At 45.4% G+C, this 19,346-nt stretch overlaps 1 protein-coding gene across 1 annotated transcript in view; it reads left to right on the top strand.

The window, feature by feature from the left end:
- VWA8 (von Willebrand factor A domain containing 8) overlaps positions 1–19,346 on the top strand; it is a 3,012,337-nt gene that overhangs the window by 1,893,570 nt on the left and 1,099,421 nt on the right. Inside the window, exon 29 of the mRNA XM_069639376.1 lies at positions 3,783–3,982. Within this exon, the coding sequence (XP_069495477.1) occupies positions 3,783–3,982 (200 nt within the window). The remainder of the gene's footprint in view (positions 1–3,782; positions 3,983–19,346) is intronic.

Here is a 19,346-nt window from a genome sequence, read left to right on the forward strand (position 1 = left end):
ACTTTCCTAAATGTTTTAAATAAATAATGTTCAATGCCTGTAGGGATATTTACTTGTGATTTACTTGTGATTTTATGTATGACATGTAGGTAATGTTATGGAATTGTATGGCATTTTTTCTATATTTGTTATATTTGTGTAAAGTTTTATACTGAAACATAATACATAAATAAATAATTAGCACACATCAAAGACTTTGACAGCTCTCTCCCTAGTTTGCCTTATGGATTTCTACCGCCATCTTAATTGAGAGTTCAAGAAAACAGAAGGCAAAGTGTTGAGCAGCTAAGCCATCAAAGCAATACGTGGTCTTGTTAGCTGCTGTACACTCGGCATAGAATTCATCGATATTCATAAACAGGTCATGGGAATTGCATACACATAATATAGTTTGAGCCTGCCAAGAGACTGCTGTAAAAGTTACAGAAAATATAAAGCAAATCTATTGGTGCATCCCAAGATCTGTCAGTACCCGCACTGGTCAGGGTCATTGAGGGTTACATTCAAGACTGCCACCATAACACTCAAAACAGCCTAGCCCTGCAAGTAAGATGAATGACAACCGGAAAAAGCCACAGCACACTAATTTACGGTACAAGATGGTTAAAGTGGCAGACTTTAATAATATGCAATGTAATATGAGAAAGGTGTATGTTCTGGTTGTCATCCATTCTTTCCAGGTCCATGGTGTTACAATTATTCCTAAATTTACTTTGCAGCAGTACAACTGTTTGTCATAATGTTTTATTGGGGAAACTTTTAGAAATTATGATGCATAGTTTTACTGTGCAAAGGAACCATTCTAGCAACATGGCCTATGAGACGATGGGATAAGTCATTTATAACGGCCTTTGTACAAGTGTTTCTAGGCACGACAAGACAAGGAAGGGGAAGACAACGAGAAACGAAACAAACGATCTTACTAGGCCTTGTGTCATTCAGATCGCGCAAGTGCAATGTATAGCGAATGGATTGCAACTACAATGTACATCTTTCTCATATTGAATAACTCAGTAATGCAATTCTCCAGCAATATGTATTCCAGCAAGACTCGCCCAACATAATTTAACACACTACAGTGAAAGCTGCAACATGAAACAATGCTTTCGCAAGTGTACAGAAAACAACGTTCTGTTTAACATTACACCTAGCCATGATTCTGATAAAAGTCTTCCAGTTCTTAAATACAAGGACAACCTAGTTATTGAAATATTGCTAATGAAACCACGTGCATGTCATGAACTCGTTCTGGGGTACTTTTCACGTTATTAAACCAACACGTCTTGCTCTGCCACCACAACTCCAAAGCCTTTATTTCTACTAGCACTATCTGCTAATGGCCTCACTGGCCGAGGCAGGGGGTCATTATCGATGGGGATAATGACCCCTTCCTCGGTCTATAAGGCCACGTGAAAGCTTATAACTATAATGCTCTTGTACCGCCGTTGAGTGTGTTTTTGGTTTTTTTCATTGCATGTATGGCTGTTCGCATTGTTATTTGTAATGTGCCCTCCTCACTGGATAGTGTCAGACAGAGAGTGTAACAGAAGCCCCTTAGACAGAGGAAGGTAATTTAACATGGCGGAGGAGTGTGAGGACCATCCGAAATCATGTACACACCTGTTAAGGGAGTGGTAGGGCGGGGGCGTGAAACGGAACTTCAGGTCCACACGACACCTTCTTAATGTCACCGTCCATCGAAAAATGGTTGGTTTCACTGTCGTCTGTCCTTAAATATAACTCTATTCCGTTTGAACGCCCGGCCAAACATCTCAACTCTACTTAAGAGAAGACGCTCTTCAGTGTCACGATGTGTTCTTTAATACAACACGAAGAACGTGGATGCCCATTGGCTATTAAATCATTTTGTTGACGTTTTGTAACGTACAGGACACAAGATGAAAGGAGAGCATGCGCATAACAGAAACCGAGTTCTCCCTATTTGGCAAGAACGTCTGCGACTGGTTTGACATTCATTGAGTTGGTCTCCTGAAAATAGAACTTCCTTCGCCACAGTTATGACCGTAGCTTGGCTGTGAAATAGTGCGGTTGGTAACATGAACACCGTGCTTATAGAATGTACGCCATCATTACTCAATAGCATAGCTCTCAACTCACACGCTTTTGGGTGTCACCCGCCTTGTAAACAGCTGACTCACCCGCCAAGCCTCCTGCACGCCCATTCGTTTCAATGGGCCTCTCACCCGCCTAAATTAAAATCGGGTGTTTTCACCCGCCTTTGTGACACAAATGGTTGAGAGCTATGCAATAGCCAACATTCGCCCGATGACGGGGTTGTCTGTGTCGCCTATAGAAGTACTACACGGTAGTGCTACATGCAGTAAGCATGAGGTGGCCTGAAACGTCGTCTGCATGATTCCTAGTCAGGGACACCCTTCAGTTACTCCTACCGTTTTGGAATCCCCACAGCACTCTGTGGAGATTTCGTATCTTTACATGTGGTAGTAACCGCATGCAGTGATGCTTTTATATGGAGGTAATTGCCTCCACACAAAACAGGTGCAAAGGATGACTTTCAAGGAAACAGCTTGTAGTTTGGTGGATCAGAAAAATATCCAGTATTGTGAAATACTGGATGTTTTACACTATCGCCAAACTTATAATCAGGAAAATCTTTCAAAGTGACGTAGTGTAGTTATGTATAGTGTTAAAGCCCTACTAGAGGACCTGGCCATCTTCTAGAAAATCTGCTTGATTGTATTCATTTAAATGGGTTCTGCTTTCACTGAGTAATGCTGCGTGTGTTTTGTTATTTACTGCCTTATTTTGATGAAGCCGGAGTATTCAACTGAGTGTACCAGAACCACATCTTCATCTGGGTTCGAGATCTGCGCTGCTGGATATTGGTTATTTTCTACTTGCCTCAGCTGAAAAATTGACTTTGATCACCTTCGTGGGAACATGGTGGCGATCAGTAATGGTCACTGCCATGTACACACGTGGTAGCTTTGCACATGCAAAAGGGCAGTCGGAATCCAAAGGGACCTCTCACAAAGTCACGTTCCTTTCTCCCTGTCTCCCACCAGGCACTGCCCTTAAACACACAATACAAGCACAGCAGGGGGCTGAGTTGCTATGTTTGTTCGTGTCAATAAGAAACACAGTAACGGAGACTACTGCTGTTCTTGTGTGTTTAAGGGCCGCGCCAGGGGAGGGTGAATCTTTAATAGGCGCTGGCACGGCACCGCACCAATTGAACCTATAAATAAAGGGCGCTTTGCCTTCAGACCACTGTCATGCAAATTTAAGTATCGGTCCGATACTTAAGATTGCATGACAGTGAGGTGGAGGCAAAGCGCCCTTTATTTGCGTCGCCAGGGGTGTTTGGCACCCTTGTGCGGTCGCACCCTCTGAGCGCACCTTGAGCCGGCGCTGCCGGAGGAGGAGACGCTGTCTGTTTCCCTGCACAGAGTGGGAAAAGTCACAGAGCAGATGTCTTTGCTCCTCCCTGTCTCGGGAAGCCTAATCAAAAGTTCCTAGAGGCGAAGAAGCATGCAGAGAGTTTCTGTGATCATATTTAATGCCTCTGGCCTACTTAATGGCCCCAGCAAAATAGTAATATTTTTCAAACTGCTCTGTGCTCAAACAGAGTGGGGTTTCATTTTTGGAAAATCTGTACTAAAAAGTCACACTAAATGGGTAAGTTGGACTTTGTAAAACATGGCGTGCAGCGAATCTAACTCACCCGTAATTCTTTGAGTGACTTGCATTGTAGACCTTGTGCATCTGCCTGACCTCCTTTGTCTGCATTCTTTCTGAAGGTGATGCTGAGAGTACTCTCTACGTGGCAGCATGCAATCCAGTATCCTTGTATTCCATGAAGATTCCAGGTGATGAAGGACACCTTGTGGATCTGCATGATATCTTCCCAAGAACAGCTGGCAGCATATGGCAACCGTTGGTAACGGTGGCACCGCTCGGAAACCCTCTGCACGGGCAAGTGATATTGCATGAAGAGCAGGTATGGAAAAGAGGACGTTATCTTTATGCAGTATACGGTCTTGTGCACATCTGTACAGGGGAATAAGACATTGGGCCTCATTACAATTATGCGCAATCGGTAAAAAGTGGAGGTAAAGTCTTTACCTCCACTGTTACCGTTCCTCCATATTCCGAACGGGGTGCTAACTCTGGGGCAACTTGTTCTACATATGGATGAAGGTGTTTCATCCAGAATAATGCATTGTATTGTATTTGGTTATTTATATAGCGCTCTTTCCCCACTTGTGTGGCCTCAAGGCACTTTTTGGGTTGGAACGCCCTCGGTGAACATAGTCAATGTGCTTGAAAATTCTAAAGGGTTTAAATTAGGAGATGCGTGTGTGCATTTTGCCGGTCTAGGACTTGGGTAGCTGGCTAGGCTCGACTAAGCTGCCCAAATGGAGGAATTACCAACGGCAGATTTATCACCGTCGGTAATTCCTCCAAACCCCAGTAGGATTGCATAATTGCAAATAGTACTGTCTCTGCAAAATGCATAATTTGGAGGGCTTACTGCCAAAATGAGCAGCATTGTCGGTATCAAATTTATTCAGACAAACTCCGGATTGAGGGCCATCGTATTGTCAAAAATATTAAAGAAGGGAAGCTGCAATGTCAAAGAGGGATTATTTAGGTTTCACAGTTAGTACTCGAAGCTCTGTAAACCCTTTTATGTTTTATAAACACCGTTTTTTTACCCACATGTGTGGTACGGAACTACTTGCAGCTGAGAATAGTTTTGCAGAGGTTTCAGTCTGAACCATCTAATATGCTTTCGGGAAGTGATAACTATAATACAAATGTTCTACGGGGGAATCCCAAAGGATGGACCTGACCCATCATTTAGGCTCTCTACCCACCTGGCTCCTCATTATCATTGGAGGACTCCAAATGCAAATGGCATGTTGGACCTTTGTGCTGAAAGGGCACTCTTTCGTATTGGATAAGAGTCATAAGGCCACTTCAGTAGTGAGGAATGTTGTGTGTCTGCCACCTGGCAATCCCCTTATTTGCATTGACCACAACAAATTAGGAACTCTGATTGCCAGGCACATGATTTGTATAATGAAACCATGTGCTTGGGCTATCAGTCCGTGTATGCGTCTGTGTGTGCGTTTTCTCTCTCCCCGGGGAGGAGGCTCATACGCACAGCCCACCTAGAGAGTGCACATGTGAACTTGGTAAGGAGGGACCCAGGGGCCTCCACGCAGGAGCCCTTCATATCTACTCTCTGCTTTGACCCTCGCAGACCTGTCAGCTTTGTTTTACGTTTTCTCCCTGCAGACATATTGAATTCTACTAACAGTACAAAAACGCGGGGAAATCTTAACTATTCAAGACATCACTTTTAATGAACTCTCCTCTGATCTCTCTATCAAAATCTCAAACTGTCTCTCTGTCATTAAATAGTCGATGACTTCGCACTTTCTGATGTTAAACTCAACCATAACAGGGATGCTCTTCTTCCATGCCAAATACTTTCTCTCAGTTTTAAACATGAAGTTAGGGAATTCAGAAATTGGTAAAAATACCAATGTTGTGTATGAAATCAAATGTCTGTGTGGGAACTTTACATTCGAAAAACCAATCGCTCCATGAATGAGAGAATCTCGAAACGTAGATCGCAAATTAGGGCTAAACTTGAAATTGCACTATTAGCAAGTGACTACATGGAAAATATGCATTATGAGGAAGACATTGAACAGTGCATGCTGGAAGTCATTAAATCTAGCTGGAACCTTGAGAATATGGAGAATTTACTTCACAAAAAAGAGCAACTTTGGATCCTGCATTTAAACATACACCTTATCAGCCTGAATGAGTTGATGAAGTGGACCATTTTATTGAATTAATTGATGTCCAAAATGAATGTAGTGTATCGGGGAACAAACCTAAAACAACATGATGAACAGAGTAGATCTGTCAACTGTTTGATTAGCGGGTATTGGCCTGAACTGTTTCGCTTTGGCTTGGTGACTTGTGCCCCGTCAGATGTGCTTGCGCTTCATTTTATCAAACATTTCGCCCCTCTAGTGGCCTATCGCCTCGATAATATCTTCAACCTGCTTTTCCTGTGAAGAAGAAAAGTGCTGACGCAAATCTGCTGAGCAACCTTTGACCTGTTTCCCTTCTTCCACACTAAAGGGGTTGGAAAGAGTTGTATTCAACCACCTTACTACCTTTCTTGACGCACACAATCTTTGTGACTGCCTGCAAGCTGGTTTCCGCCCCTACCACTCTACTGAAACTGCTCTCATGAACATCCCCTACTTTATTGCCTCAGCTAAACACGCCAACCTATCCTCAATCCTAATCCTCCTCGATGTATCTGTTGCCTTTGATACCATCGATCACTCTGATCTCCTCAGTTCTCTCTCTCTCTCTCTCTCTCTCTCTAACTCTCTCTCTCTCTCTCTCTCTCTCTCTCTCTCTCTCTCACTCTCTCTCTCTATCTCACTCTCTCTCCACCCACCACCCCCTTAGGATTCATGATCATGCACTTGCCTGGGTCTAGTCCTTCCTGGAACAACAACACCTCTCAACTCACTCCTCACTGTTGGTGTTCTGCAAGGCTCTGTCTTGAGTCCCCTCCTGTTCACACTGTGCACTTCTGCTTTCGGGGGACTTATCTCCTCCTTTGCGTTCTTGTACCAACTCTTTTCAGATGACATCCAAATCTTTTTCTCCTTTTCTGATCTCTCCACTGACCTATTTACCAAAATTTCCCACTGTCTATCTGCTATTAAATACTGGATGGCCTCACACACTCTTATGTTGAACTCCTCCAAGACAGAGGTGCTTTTCTTTCCTGCTAAATCCTCTCCCTCTTCACCTCCTATCCAGTTCCCACTTGACATTCTACCTTACCCTTCTTCAGTTAGAAACCACAGTGTCATCTATGACCCTTAACTATCAACTTTGCTACCAGGACTCTCTTTGAACTCCATCACTTCACACCTACTTCCTCGTACCCTCACCAGGCTGGATGGGTGATGATACAGAACAGGGCCAGATTTAAATTTGTGCTTGTTTTTCCCAAATATATCCATGGAAAGGCACAACTGTATCCACTGTATCCACCCCCATCTATCCAACTCTATTGTAATCTCTGCTCTGCCTCATGGACTACCCTTGTGGCACCTCACCCTCCCTGTGCTTTCCTCTCGTTCTCTCCTTTTGCTCCACTCGTATGGAATTCTCTTTCCCAAGACATCCAAGAAACAGTCCACACCGATTTGTTCAAAACTAAAACTAAATGCCTACACCCTTGCCTCCGAGTTACTCTCTTAACCTACCTCTCATCTGCCTTCTAGCAGACATTTTTCCCTCGACTCCACTCTACCTCTGTCCCTCAATTTTTACTGCCTCCACTCTAGCACTTCATCCATCATGGTCACATCCCTAACACAGCTGCATGCACCTCCTATCTGCACTTAAAAATGTCTAATGTTGATCGTCAATAATCTATGTATGTCCACACATGTATTGTCCCCGGTGACTGTTCCATTTACTCCCCCCAACAACCTGTTCAGAATGTCACTCACACTCACCCCATTATAAGAATCTCAGTGCTTCCTGTCAAAATCAGATTTCTTATCGTTTATTCCTTCTTTTGTGATAAAAAGAGCATGGTTCCCCCCTATATAAATAAATAAATAAAAAAGACTGGCACAAAGTATGTTTTTGTTTCAATGTCCACAATGGCACTTTCTCAGTAATGCTCCCTTGAATGGCAAACCTGGTAATTACACATTTCTGCTCTTAAAAACCCAGTAAAAATATAGATAAAAATTAGTCTTGCTGAATAAACAAGTGACCAATCACATATTGTAAATCATATTTGTTTGTTGTTGGGGTTCCCATTTCATTGTCAAGAGTGCAAATTGATGCCATGAAGACCCTCTACGTTTAATAGATTCCAACCTTCCGCAGATTCCTCATCTTCGATATATCTTCTTCAGTGCCAGATGTTTTCAGAAACCTTTTCAATCACCAGGGGATGCAGCTCAGTCTACGTTGGATCCGTCCGGTGGTTCTGTGCACCCCTCATTCCTGAGTGACATCTGAGTCAATTGATCTGGACCCTGCCATGCAATATGAATTTGGTTGCTTTTTCCCCCCGCACTCAGTTTGCTGCTTTGAATGGCACTAGCTTTAGCTACATTTCTACTGTGTAATGCTCATACACAAAGCCTCAGGCTTAAAGTTTTGCTCGGATTGCAGGAGTTAAAAGTCGGACTCTCACAAGGTTTGTCTTTAATGCCTTCGGGAGGATCACAACACCATGGATTGTGGATAGTGCCAGTCCATGCATCCTAATGCACTATTGGAGCGTGCCACAAAGCTCTTCATCTTCCTTTACAAAGGAGGTGAGAGGATGCCATTGAAGTCACTGGTGTTGGATCCTGCTTCAAAGAAGACCAAATCCCTTTGAGTTGAACTTGAGGAAGAGAAGGATGCACCTCCAGTGAAGGAGAACAAAAAGAAAAAGCAGCACAGGAAGATGTCCCACTCGCCCAGTGGCTCCAGACATCACTCTTCTTCTTTCAAGAGGAAGTAAAGTTGCCAATCCATTGGCAGGGATGCTGGTGAGACTTGGTGAGGATTTGTCAACTGTTCATGTACCGTTCCTCACTGAGTCTTCCTCACCAAGACAGTGGGAAGAATTCAGGCTCAAGATGCTAGACATCTTCACCCAGGGCCCGGCCCTGGCAGCTTTGTCCTAGGCAGCGGTGGCAGAGCCAGGTCCAACTACACTTGTTTAAGTCGGCAGAGGCACCTCCTCAGCTTGCAGTCACCTGTCGCTAGCTTGGTTCTGGCCCTTCGTCTGGAAACTGCTCCACTCCTTTACCATTCGGTCTGCCTTTGGGTGTTGAAGACTTGGCACCAACAGTACCGACCAGAGCTTTACTGGATTATGTTCCAGCTTCAAGTAGTGGGTTCCTTTCAAAGAATGGTCAGACATTTGATGATGAAGGGAACCCCATGCCTTATGGGGTTGAGCCTAAGATTCCACTGAGTGGCGTGAATTTCCTGAGGAGTTCTTTGACCATGATGCTGGTCTGGCTGAACTGCCATCTGTTTTTTAAGGGAGACCAGTGGGATAGACACCTCCCCAGAGCTAAACGTTTTGCAAAATGCTACCTATGGCAAACCAGAAGGTTTTTGCTAAGGTGGTAAAATGCCTTGGTCTGCCTTCACCAGTAGTCCAATTAGAACCGACAGACATTTTGCGAGAGGCACCTCCGAAAAAAAGAGACCCTGCTTCCCTTCAGCTGTGCTGTTGCAGCCTCTCTTATGACTATGTGGCAGATGCTGGCTCTGTTCCTTTGGTGAACTGTGATCTTGCCAAGAAACACATGCCCAGCTCCCAGGGCTCTTGTTTACCAACATCAGATGCTGCAGTCTGGTCTTGACATGGCAGACTGTGTTGTGGTTGTGATGGGCACTAGGTCTGTCATGCACAGGCACTCCTGGCTGAGGATTTGAGGGTTTGCCATGGATGTATAAATCAAACTTGTAGACATGCCGTTTGATGGTAAGAACCTTTCTGGGGTGAATGTCGATGAGTCCTTGAAGAAGTTTAAGTCCTTAGTATAGCTGTTCAACATCATGTCACCTCTGCATAGAGGCGCCATTCCTTTAGGCCCTTCCCCTCTCTCACCCCTGGTGGTAGAGGTCAAGTGCTCTATGGTAAGCAAGGCAAGCAGCATTTCCACTGGCAAAGTAGAGCACAGGTGCCCAGAGAGGTGACATTACTGCCTTCACTGTCCCATCAGCTGCTGCTTCTTTGTCCATTCTACTTCGGTGGGAGGGAGATTATCCTTGTTTGCCAGGGAGTGGCAACTGACTACTTCTAACACTTGGGTCCTACAGTTAGTACTGTAGAATTACTGTCTCCCTTCATCCATTGCTCACCCGACCACCCTTTTTCCCAGCCTTATCCCCTCTGCATCCTCTATTATTGGAAGAGGTCGGTTTACTCTTGGAAAGAGTGCCACCAAGCTAATATCTGCCACTGAATGATGGACAGGCTTGTACATTCTATATTTTCTGGTGCCAAAGAAGGAAACGGGCAGGTGTCCGATCATGGATTTTCGACTTTTGACTTTGTGCCTGCGCAAACACAAATTCACGATGGTCACCTTCACCCAGATCCTCCAGATGCAGGACTGGCTGGTGTCACTGGACATTCAGGTTGCCTGCTTTCATATGCAGGCTCATCAGAAACACAGGAATTACATGAGGTTCATGCTGGGGGATTTCCATGACCAGTTTCTGTCATCCTGCCTTTCCTCTTCACCTAGAGTCATCAGCAAGCTGTCATGACTGCTCATCTCGGGAGGGAGAAGATTCAGGGCTTCCCCATCCTGGACAATTACCTCATGCAAACCTGTTCAACGGAGTTGGTCACAGCGTACCTGCACTGCTTGAACATCTCCCTGAACTTCAAGAAGTTACAGATTTTGCTGTCCCCTTCGCTTCAGTTCATTGGAGTACCACCAAACTTGCAACAGGCCCCTTATGCTGGTTATGTTGCAGTTTTAGCTTCTGCTGTTACTTAACTTTTTAAAATATATATATATGATATATATAATATATGATAAATCTTAATACCTTGTTGTTCAAACAGGTTGCATTACTGGAAATATTAAAGGATCAAAGCTCTGCTGTTGGAGGTTTTATATTCTGCACTCAGATCTAAGATAACCCAGGCTTATATCACATTTTTCTAATGGATTCTTTCCTCCCACGAATTCCTCATCTATAATATCCTTATCCCTATAACAGCACACCTGTTCTCTGGAAATGTTTCTGCCACCAAGAGGTACAGCATGGCTCCGCCCGATGCCTATAGGTGCCCCGCACCAGTTATGATTTCGGGTTCAGTATAAATAGCAGCACTGTGCCCCATGACCTCAGTTCATTTTTTCTGCACACTCTGTTCACTGATTGGAACACGCTCATCAAGCTTACATTTTGAATACTCCATCCCTACTCCGTCTCATGCTTCAATCCGTGTGCGCACTGCCTCCGGCCGATGTCTGTCTCGTATCCCCTCCAGATTTGTTTCTACTGCTTGGGCGAGGGCCACTACACCCAGGATTGCGGGTTGTGCTAGTCCGTGCACTTGATGGCCATTCAGGAGAGGGTTGCGAAACTCTTCACGTTCGACCATAAGGTAAAGGGTGAGGCTCTGCGGTTTCAGTCCAGGTTGCTCGATGTGGATTGATGCTCTGAAGAAAAGGCAGCTCTGTGTAAAGAAAAGGAGAAGAAGCAGCAGCAGCACCACCGGAAGAGGTCTCACTTCTTGAGTTAGTCCTCACACCAGCATTCCACTTCCTCTTCGAAGACGAAGAGACAGCGCTCCAGGGATTCACCTGAATGGTCCGTACAGGTACCTTCTTCCACCCAATCCTCTGCATCAGAGGTATGAGAGAACTTTCACCTGAAGATGTTGGACATCTTCGCCAACACGCTGAAGGCTCCGGCCTCGGTGCCTGTGGCACAGGCAACACCACCGTCCGCCACGTGTTGTTGGATCACACAGCGTCTGTTGCAACCGGCAGTGTACACGCTGGGGACTACTGCCTCATGCCTAAGGGCTCAGGCCTGGACCAGAAAGGGACTGAGGTTCCTCAGCGACAACAGGTCCCTCCTGTGGGCGCTAAGGCCTTGGCGCCAGCTCTGACTTCATCCTTGCCGCCGATTGGCATTGTGGATACCGTGGCTCTGCAGTAATACATCCCACACCCTATGTACGCCTCCATGTCAAAGATGTACGACATCCATGCTGAGGTCCCCTTTGGACTACAACTGCTGGGTTCTAGGGAGGTGAGGGATTTCCTGGAGCATTTCTCTGGGGAAGGTGAGGATGTGCTGGAACTAGCAGAGGGCCTGCAGGTCGCCAGTGGTCTTGATGCCTCGCCAGAGATGGACATTTTGCCAGCCCCCACCCCAGGAAACTTCCATCCGCATTCCAGCGGTTGATGGCCATGGTGGCCAATACCCTTGGCTGTCTTCTCCATCCAGTTCAAAGGTTAAGTATGAACTTTGTCAAATTCTGGATGACGCCCCCAAGTAAGATACGCTAATGCCCTTAAATGTGGGAGAAACCTGCCTCTATTCCGGCAGTGGACAGGGAACTTGCAAGGAAGAACCATCCTGCCCCTTCGCACCCTGCTTTTCTCTCCTCCCATGCTTCACCTGAGAGCTTGGTGGTTCAGGCCGCAACTGCTAGCCTCAAGACATCTAACTTACCGTCCATTCCTCCGGACAGAGAGAGGTTTGACGCATGGGGTACGCCACCTATTTTCTGGTGCCAAACAAGGATGGAGGCTTGCATCCCATTCTAGATCTGCGGCTGCTGAACTTGTTCCTACGCAAGTTGAAGATGGTTACTTTAAACCAGATTCTATAAACCCTCAATCTGCAGAACGTTTCTTATGGGAGCTCTGTTTGAGCCCCTTCATTCTTGTTCTATTAGGTTACCCAGCCTAAAGGTGATTTTCCTCCTGGCCATCACTTCCGCAAGATGTGTGAGTGAGCTCCAGGCGTTGTGTGGTTTAGTTTCCTATTAGTTTTTTTCCAAAGGGAACGTGATGTTCAGAGTGAGACCCTCCTCTCTGCCAAAGTTTGCCTCAGATTTCCATCTCTCTCAGAAGATCAATCTTCCTTTGTTCTTTCCTCCACCTAACCCTTCCAAGACAGAGGAACAATCCCATCGGCTAGACCTGGTATGGACCCTTAAATTCTATGTCTCTCGTGCTAGAGAGGCTATGAAGGATGATCAGCTTTTCGATGATTACACTGGTGCTTATGCTGGCATGGCTGTGACCAAATAAACCCTGTCCAGGTGGATGATTATCTGCATCTCAGAATGCTACGATCTGGCTGGTAAGGACATGCCTGAGGGTCTCAGAGCTAATTTTACCAGATGTAAGTGATCAAGAGTAAGACTCGGACACAGTGGCATGTTAAGTGTTGATTATAAACTTTTATTTATCACATAAGAATAAGGGGGTTGGGAGAAATGCTATCTATCCCTAATCCTAGAAGGGGTTTCCCTACATCAAAGAAACTAAGGAACATCTGTGTCAGGATGTTAAACAAAAGAGCATCTGCCGTCCTGTGTCCAAAACCCTAAACGGACTCTTACACACTAAACCCAAAGTGTAAAAAGGGGATTTCTGTTAGCTAGATACTTGTAGCTTTCTCTCAGAGTTCCAAAAACTAAGGAATAAAGCTCCATCAGGAAAGGGGTCTTCCCTTTCCATAGCTTTCTTCTGGGAGTTTTAATGTCACTTTATCACAGTTCAAGGAGGAAGACTCTTCCCTCGAGTCTCCTTTAAATACACAGTTCTTTTAAATATTGAGTTGGTCCTACTCTGTATCTCAATTAACTTTAAAGTGTATGGTGGTTCTGTTTTCCTTTGACTGTTTCTCTTTTTACCCCTGGCGTACTCTCCTGCCAGGTTATTGTGACTTTATCACTGATCCTTAAAAGGGGGATGGGTCTTCCCTTTTGTATTTGTTCAGGTTTACTTTTCTTCTCACTCCTGGTTTACTCTCCTGGAAGGATATTACAGTTCTGTTTCTTGGGGGCAGGTCCCAGACTTGCACAGTGCCTGGTTTACTCCCCTATCAGGCCTTTATATTTGTTTATGGGTGTGAGTCCCAGCCTCACTGTTTGCCTGGTTGACTATCCTGCCAAGGCTTTTCCATTCTATTCTGACTCTCTCTTATATCCAAGAAATAATGCTGTTCCAGTATTGGGTCACCAACCGTTTCTCATCAAAGTTCTTATTGGTATCAACCCCTCTTTTCAAATATTGGGTCACCGACTCTTTCTTAATACTGGTCATATTCGTATCAATGTCCTTTTCCAAGTATTGGGTTACCAGCCCTTTCTTCACACTGTTCATATTTGTATCAATCTCTCTTTTCAGGATTTGGGTCACCGACCCTTTCTTAACATTGTTTGTATTTGTATCAATCTTTCTTTTCAAGATTCGGGTCACAGACCCTTTCTTAAAACTGTTTGCATTTGAACCAGTTCCTCCTCCAATTACTTTAATTGGGCTTTCTCACACTGTTAATGATATGCAACACTCGCTCTCAAGTGCTCCGGTAACCCACTTGCTCTCTCAGGTTTTACCGGATAGCTCTGGCATTCCTCACGTCCGTCGTCTTTTCCTTCGGCTCGCTGACTGGGGGAGCACCCTGTTAGCTGTTTGGCTCCCGCTTTATCGTCCTTTGCTTCTGGCATCTCCAGCTGCCTATAGCAATAAAGCAGTGAGCTTCTCTTGGCCTGGTCTCTCTGCGTGCCATTCTCATCAGCCTCTGTGCTGCCTTCCAGAGTGGGTTTGTCTCCAGCGTTCCAACCCGCGTTAACACAAGCTGCGTTCCGCTCCAGTTTCTGTCTTTAACTCGTATTCTGTTCAGCTGTATGTGTTTTAAACCTCCCAGTATTATTTAACACCTTCCAAAGACTTGAACGCAGTGTTTGCTTACTGCTTCTGGTCATCCTCATTGTTGCATCCCTCTTCTTTGTCTCAGTACATCAAGAGGGGGTGGGGTAAATAAGGTTGTGGTCAAGAAAACCTGGGAATTATTTACCTGCGTCACAATAAGCCATACAGGCATGTTCCAAAGGTACATGGGCGTCATTAAGAATAACATCTGAATGTTTATTTTGAGTCAGTGTTTTCCTGCCTCTTTGGAGTTTGTCCTCCCCTACGTGGTCCTTCCGCAGATAGTCACCCACAGAGTCAGAGTCAGGTAGCTTCTGCCTTTCCTTGGCAATCTAAGAGAAGCTTCCCTCCAGAGAATCAGTGACGATGTTGCTAGATTCGCCACACAGACAAGTGGCTGCCACCTGTGTCCTGCATAGTATAGTCCCTGTCCTGGATATTTGCTAGGCGGCAACGTGGGCGTCCTTGCACACATTTGCTAATCATTACTGCTTGGACACTGTTGCGGGCCAGGATTCCTGTTTTGGTAGGGCAGTCCTCCAGAGTTTTCAGGTTTAAGAGGTTATGTTATGTTATGTTATATTCACTTATAAAGCGCACAGTAACCCGAAGGTATCATGGCACTAGAGAGGTGGATCATAACAGCCAGGTGCTAAGCCACAGAGAAGGGCCTAGAAGAGCCAGATCGTTAGGAATTGTCCTTATCATTGATGGTAAGCCATTCCATAGGTTGGCCGCAACTATGGAAAAGGCGCGACCGCCTATACTAGTACGGTGAAATCTCGGAACAACAAGAAGATCGGCGGTAGAGGAGCGTAGAAATCGTTCAGGCTGATATCGAAGAAATTTAGCCTGAAGAAACTCAGCGCCTTGAGAGTGAATGGCCCGGTGAACTATGCACATAGCCGTAAATCTAATACGTTGGCTGATTTGCAACCAATGAAGAGAGAGCAGCACCGGAGTGATGTGTGCTCCGTATGGGGTGCCCTTTGCCAGCCTAGCGGCTAAGTTTTGTATGCGTTGCAACCACAGTATGAGGCCACTTGGCTGAGCCAAATACAGCTAGTTGCAATAGTCTAGGCGAGATAAAACCAGTGCTGCAACCACCGGAGGACGAAGAGGTTCGGGAATCTTAGGAAGAACCTTCTTCAATACCTTAAGTTGGTAAGGACCCGCTTGGCACACAGCCGCAACTTGATTCGCCATCGATAGAGGTACCGAAAGAATAACCCCAAGATTTTTCACCTTGCCAACTGGGCTAGGGAGAGAACCAAGAGTGGAAGGCCAAAAAGCAGAGACCCAAAGTGAAGGGTCAAGGGGACACCCAACCACCAGGACCTCAGTCTTGTCTCCGTTAAGTTTAAGCCAATTGTGGTCCATCCACCCACCAATGGCCATCAAGTAGCTCTGAAGGCACGACAACACCTCAGTGTGATCTCGATCTAACTGGATCAGAATCTGGGTGTCGGCATAGGAGTAGCAGTTGAGGCCATGGGACCGGATGAGACACACCAAAGCCCAAATATAGATATTAAATAAGATCGGAGACAAAGACGAGCCCTGGGGAACACCACAAGTGACGTGACAGGGAAAAGAGAGAAAAGGAGGCATGGCAAGAGTTTGTGTACGGTCCGCGAGGAATGAGGTGAACCAGGCTAGTACCTGGCTGGATATTCCTATCTGGGCCAGGCGTGATAACAGGATGGGGTGGTCGACAGTGTCGAACACCACTGATAGGTCTAATAAGATCAGGGCTCCCACCCCACCTGAATCAACAAGCCTGGACATGTCCTGTCTGTGCCCCTGCCAGGTCTAAACCCCACCTGTGCTGGGTTAAAAACATTAGTAGGTTCAAGAAAGGAAGACAATAAAGGGGCAACTAGTGATTCCAGAAGTTTAGAGAGAAAGGGAAGCAAAGAGATAGGGTGAAAATTAGCAAGGACAGAGGGGTCTAGTGTGGGTTTCTTAAGAAGAGGAACGACCCTAGCTGACTTCAGCTCGCGCAGCACAATTCCTGATTGACAGGAGTCATTAACAGCCATAGTAAGGGCTTCTACTAGATCAGGTGTAATGTTTATCATGAACTCCATAGGAATAGCATCCACCGGAGAGGAAGATTACATTTTTTGAATGGCAGCTAATACTTCACCCTCTGTGAAAAGGGGAAAAGTCGCCCAATTGGCAGAGTTTTCAGGAGGAGTAACAGGCGGTATCTCACTCGTATTAGGAGCAGATATAGTAAGGATTTGCAATGTTAGACCGGATGACATCTATTTTGTTGATGAAAAAGAGGGAGAGATCATCACATAATTTTTGAGTGGATTTAACCATAGAAGTGAGAGATTCAGAGGATGTTAGGGATTTAACAATAGAAAACAACATTTTGGGTTGACATAGGGCTTTTTCAATCTTGTGAGAGAAAAAAAGCTGCTTTGGCAGTTTTGATATCTGCCAGATAGATGGAGAGGCATGCTTTATAGGATTCTCTAAGTTGAGGGTCATATTGTTTTCCCCATTTACGCTCAATCTGTCTCAGCTGTAAGCGGGCAGCTTTAAGTTGATCGGAAAACCAAGGTTGGGATGGCAGTCTACGACCTTGTACCAATGTCAGAGAAGCAAAGTTATCTGCTGATTCTTGAAATATCTGAGACAGTGATGACAGAGATAAAGTAACTCTGGCGTCACACTTGGTAGCTACCTGAGCTCCAAGATCTTTAGTGTCAACCGACCGCCATGAGCGCAACAGTAATTTCGGCGGCAGAATTTTGATAGGGGGACTAGAAGACTTGAATACACAGGTTATCAAGTGATGGTCGGACCATACCACTGGTTCAATGGTATTGAAACTCAGCAATGATTCTTTTGAAAAGATCAAATCAAGAGTATTGCCCAGTATATGAGTAGGGCCTTGCACTAATTGATGCAATTCAAGATCAGATAAGCTATCGAACAGCGAGTTCATCTCGGCAGGTCTGGGAGTGTTAAAGCGCAGATTAAGGTCTACCAACACTATCAAGTTGGTATAGTGCAGGTGAAAATCAGCTAATAGATCTAAAAAGGGTTCCACGAAACCTCCTGCTGGCCCAGGGGGCGACAGATAAGCAAAAGATGACACAAACAAGTGGGGCAAATAGCACATCTAATAAAGAGGGCTTCCATATTTAACTGATGAGGGCAGGGGAGTTGAGTTATGTCATATTCAGCACGGAATATGACTGCTACCCCGCCACCATGCTGTGGGGGAGAGTGATCAAGATGAATAATACGATACTCAGCTGGAATGGATTGAAGCAATGCTGGCGAGGAAGTAGGTGCAAGCCAAGTTTCAGTAAGACAGAGTAGCGATGGATGCCTGCTGACTAAAAGATCAAATATCTCCCCAGTATGGGCTGGAAGAGAGCTGGTATTCAATAAAAACAAAGAAGGTACTTTAGGGTGAGACTTCTCCTCAAATGGTGATTTATCAGAGTCCAAACTAATAGGCATCAAGCTGTTTTTCCAGCCCATTGGCCAAATGGTACCTGCTAGTGTGAGGGAGAGCAGGGAGCATCTGCTATAATGCCCCTCCTGCCCCTCCCTAGCACGGACGGGCACAGACAGGCTTGCCTTAAGCGCGGGTGGTCGATCCGGCACATAAGTGTTGGGATTGGCACGGAAACGAGGCTAAGGTCCTCTGATAATAGGGCTAAAAAGTGGACTAAGCTACAGTCCTGGCCCGTAGTCTAAAATGCAGGAAAACTGCAGTGCTAACATGGAATACGGTACGTGAGATAAAATACAGAACTAATCAGTGTAACACAGTTAGAATTTGCAGCAGTTGTAACAATAAAATAATTTTAAATCAACAGGCAAGCTGAAAGGCTTTTTACTGCCGGTCCACGTATGGGCCAGCCTCAGAGGTGTTCTTACTTACTCCCTCCTCCAGTCTATCATAGATGAGGAATCCGTGGGAGGAACGAATCCATTAGAAAAACAAATAACCTCTCAGTAATGTTCTTTTTGATGGATGTTCCTCTAACCGATTCCTCATCACCGTCCCTACGTGCCCCTTGCGGTAGAGAGCTAGAACACCATTGGTTCTACGGTTCCTCAGCTTCAGAGTGCTAGGGAAAAAGGGTGGAACTGAGGTCAAGGGGTGTGGCACCGCTATATATACTGACCCCAACATACTGTCCAGTGCGGAGCACATAGAGGTGCCGGGCAGAGCCTTGCTATGCCCTCTCGTGGCAGAAATGTTTCTGGAGAACAGCTGCGCTTCAATAGGGATATTATAGATGAGGAATCCGTGGGAGGAACATCCATCAGAAATAACATTAACGAGAGGTAACGAGTTTGTTCTTCTGGATTTAACATCATGGGTAGATATAGGCAGCCAACTGAGTGCCCTGTCATGTTTTTAAGGGATTCACAGTTCACTTGAGACAAGGTTTGAGCTATTCATTCAGTCACATATTTATTTGCTTTCATCCAAAAGGTGGGGGAGGACGTCCAGAGTTAGCCAACAAAATGTGTATCTAACAAACAGTAATCACAGTTATGATATCCAAATGCTCAATTGAAACAGTTTCTGACAGTCTTGTCTCATGGACAAGAGTCCATGGTACACACAGTTCTGGGGTAAGGTCTAGTGTTTGGCACCACCCAATAGTATGCCACAGTATTTAATGTCCTGGGGTCTTTCTTCTAGTCTGGCTGTAGGTGTTACTTTTGAATATTGGTTCTCCCTGCTGTAGCAATTAGTGCCTTCCTCGGACTCAAGTGATCTTTTCCCCCTGGGTGTGCCAACATGTGAATCCTGAAAGATTATGTGGTTGGGTCTGCAGGGTTTTATAGTGTTTCCTTGCCTAGGTTTCCTTTCAGGGTACCGTG

This window comes from Ambystoma mexicanum, chromosome 7q (genome assembly GCF_040938575.1).
Source record: "Ambystoma mexicanum isolate Mex_15411 chromosome 7q, UKY_AmexF1_1, whole genome shotgun sequence".
NCBI lineage: Eukaryota > Metazoa > Chordata > Amphibia > Caudata > Ambystomatidae > Ambystoma > Ambystoma mexicanum.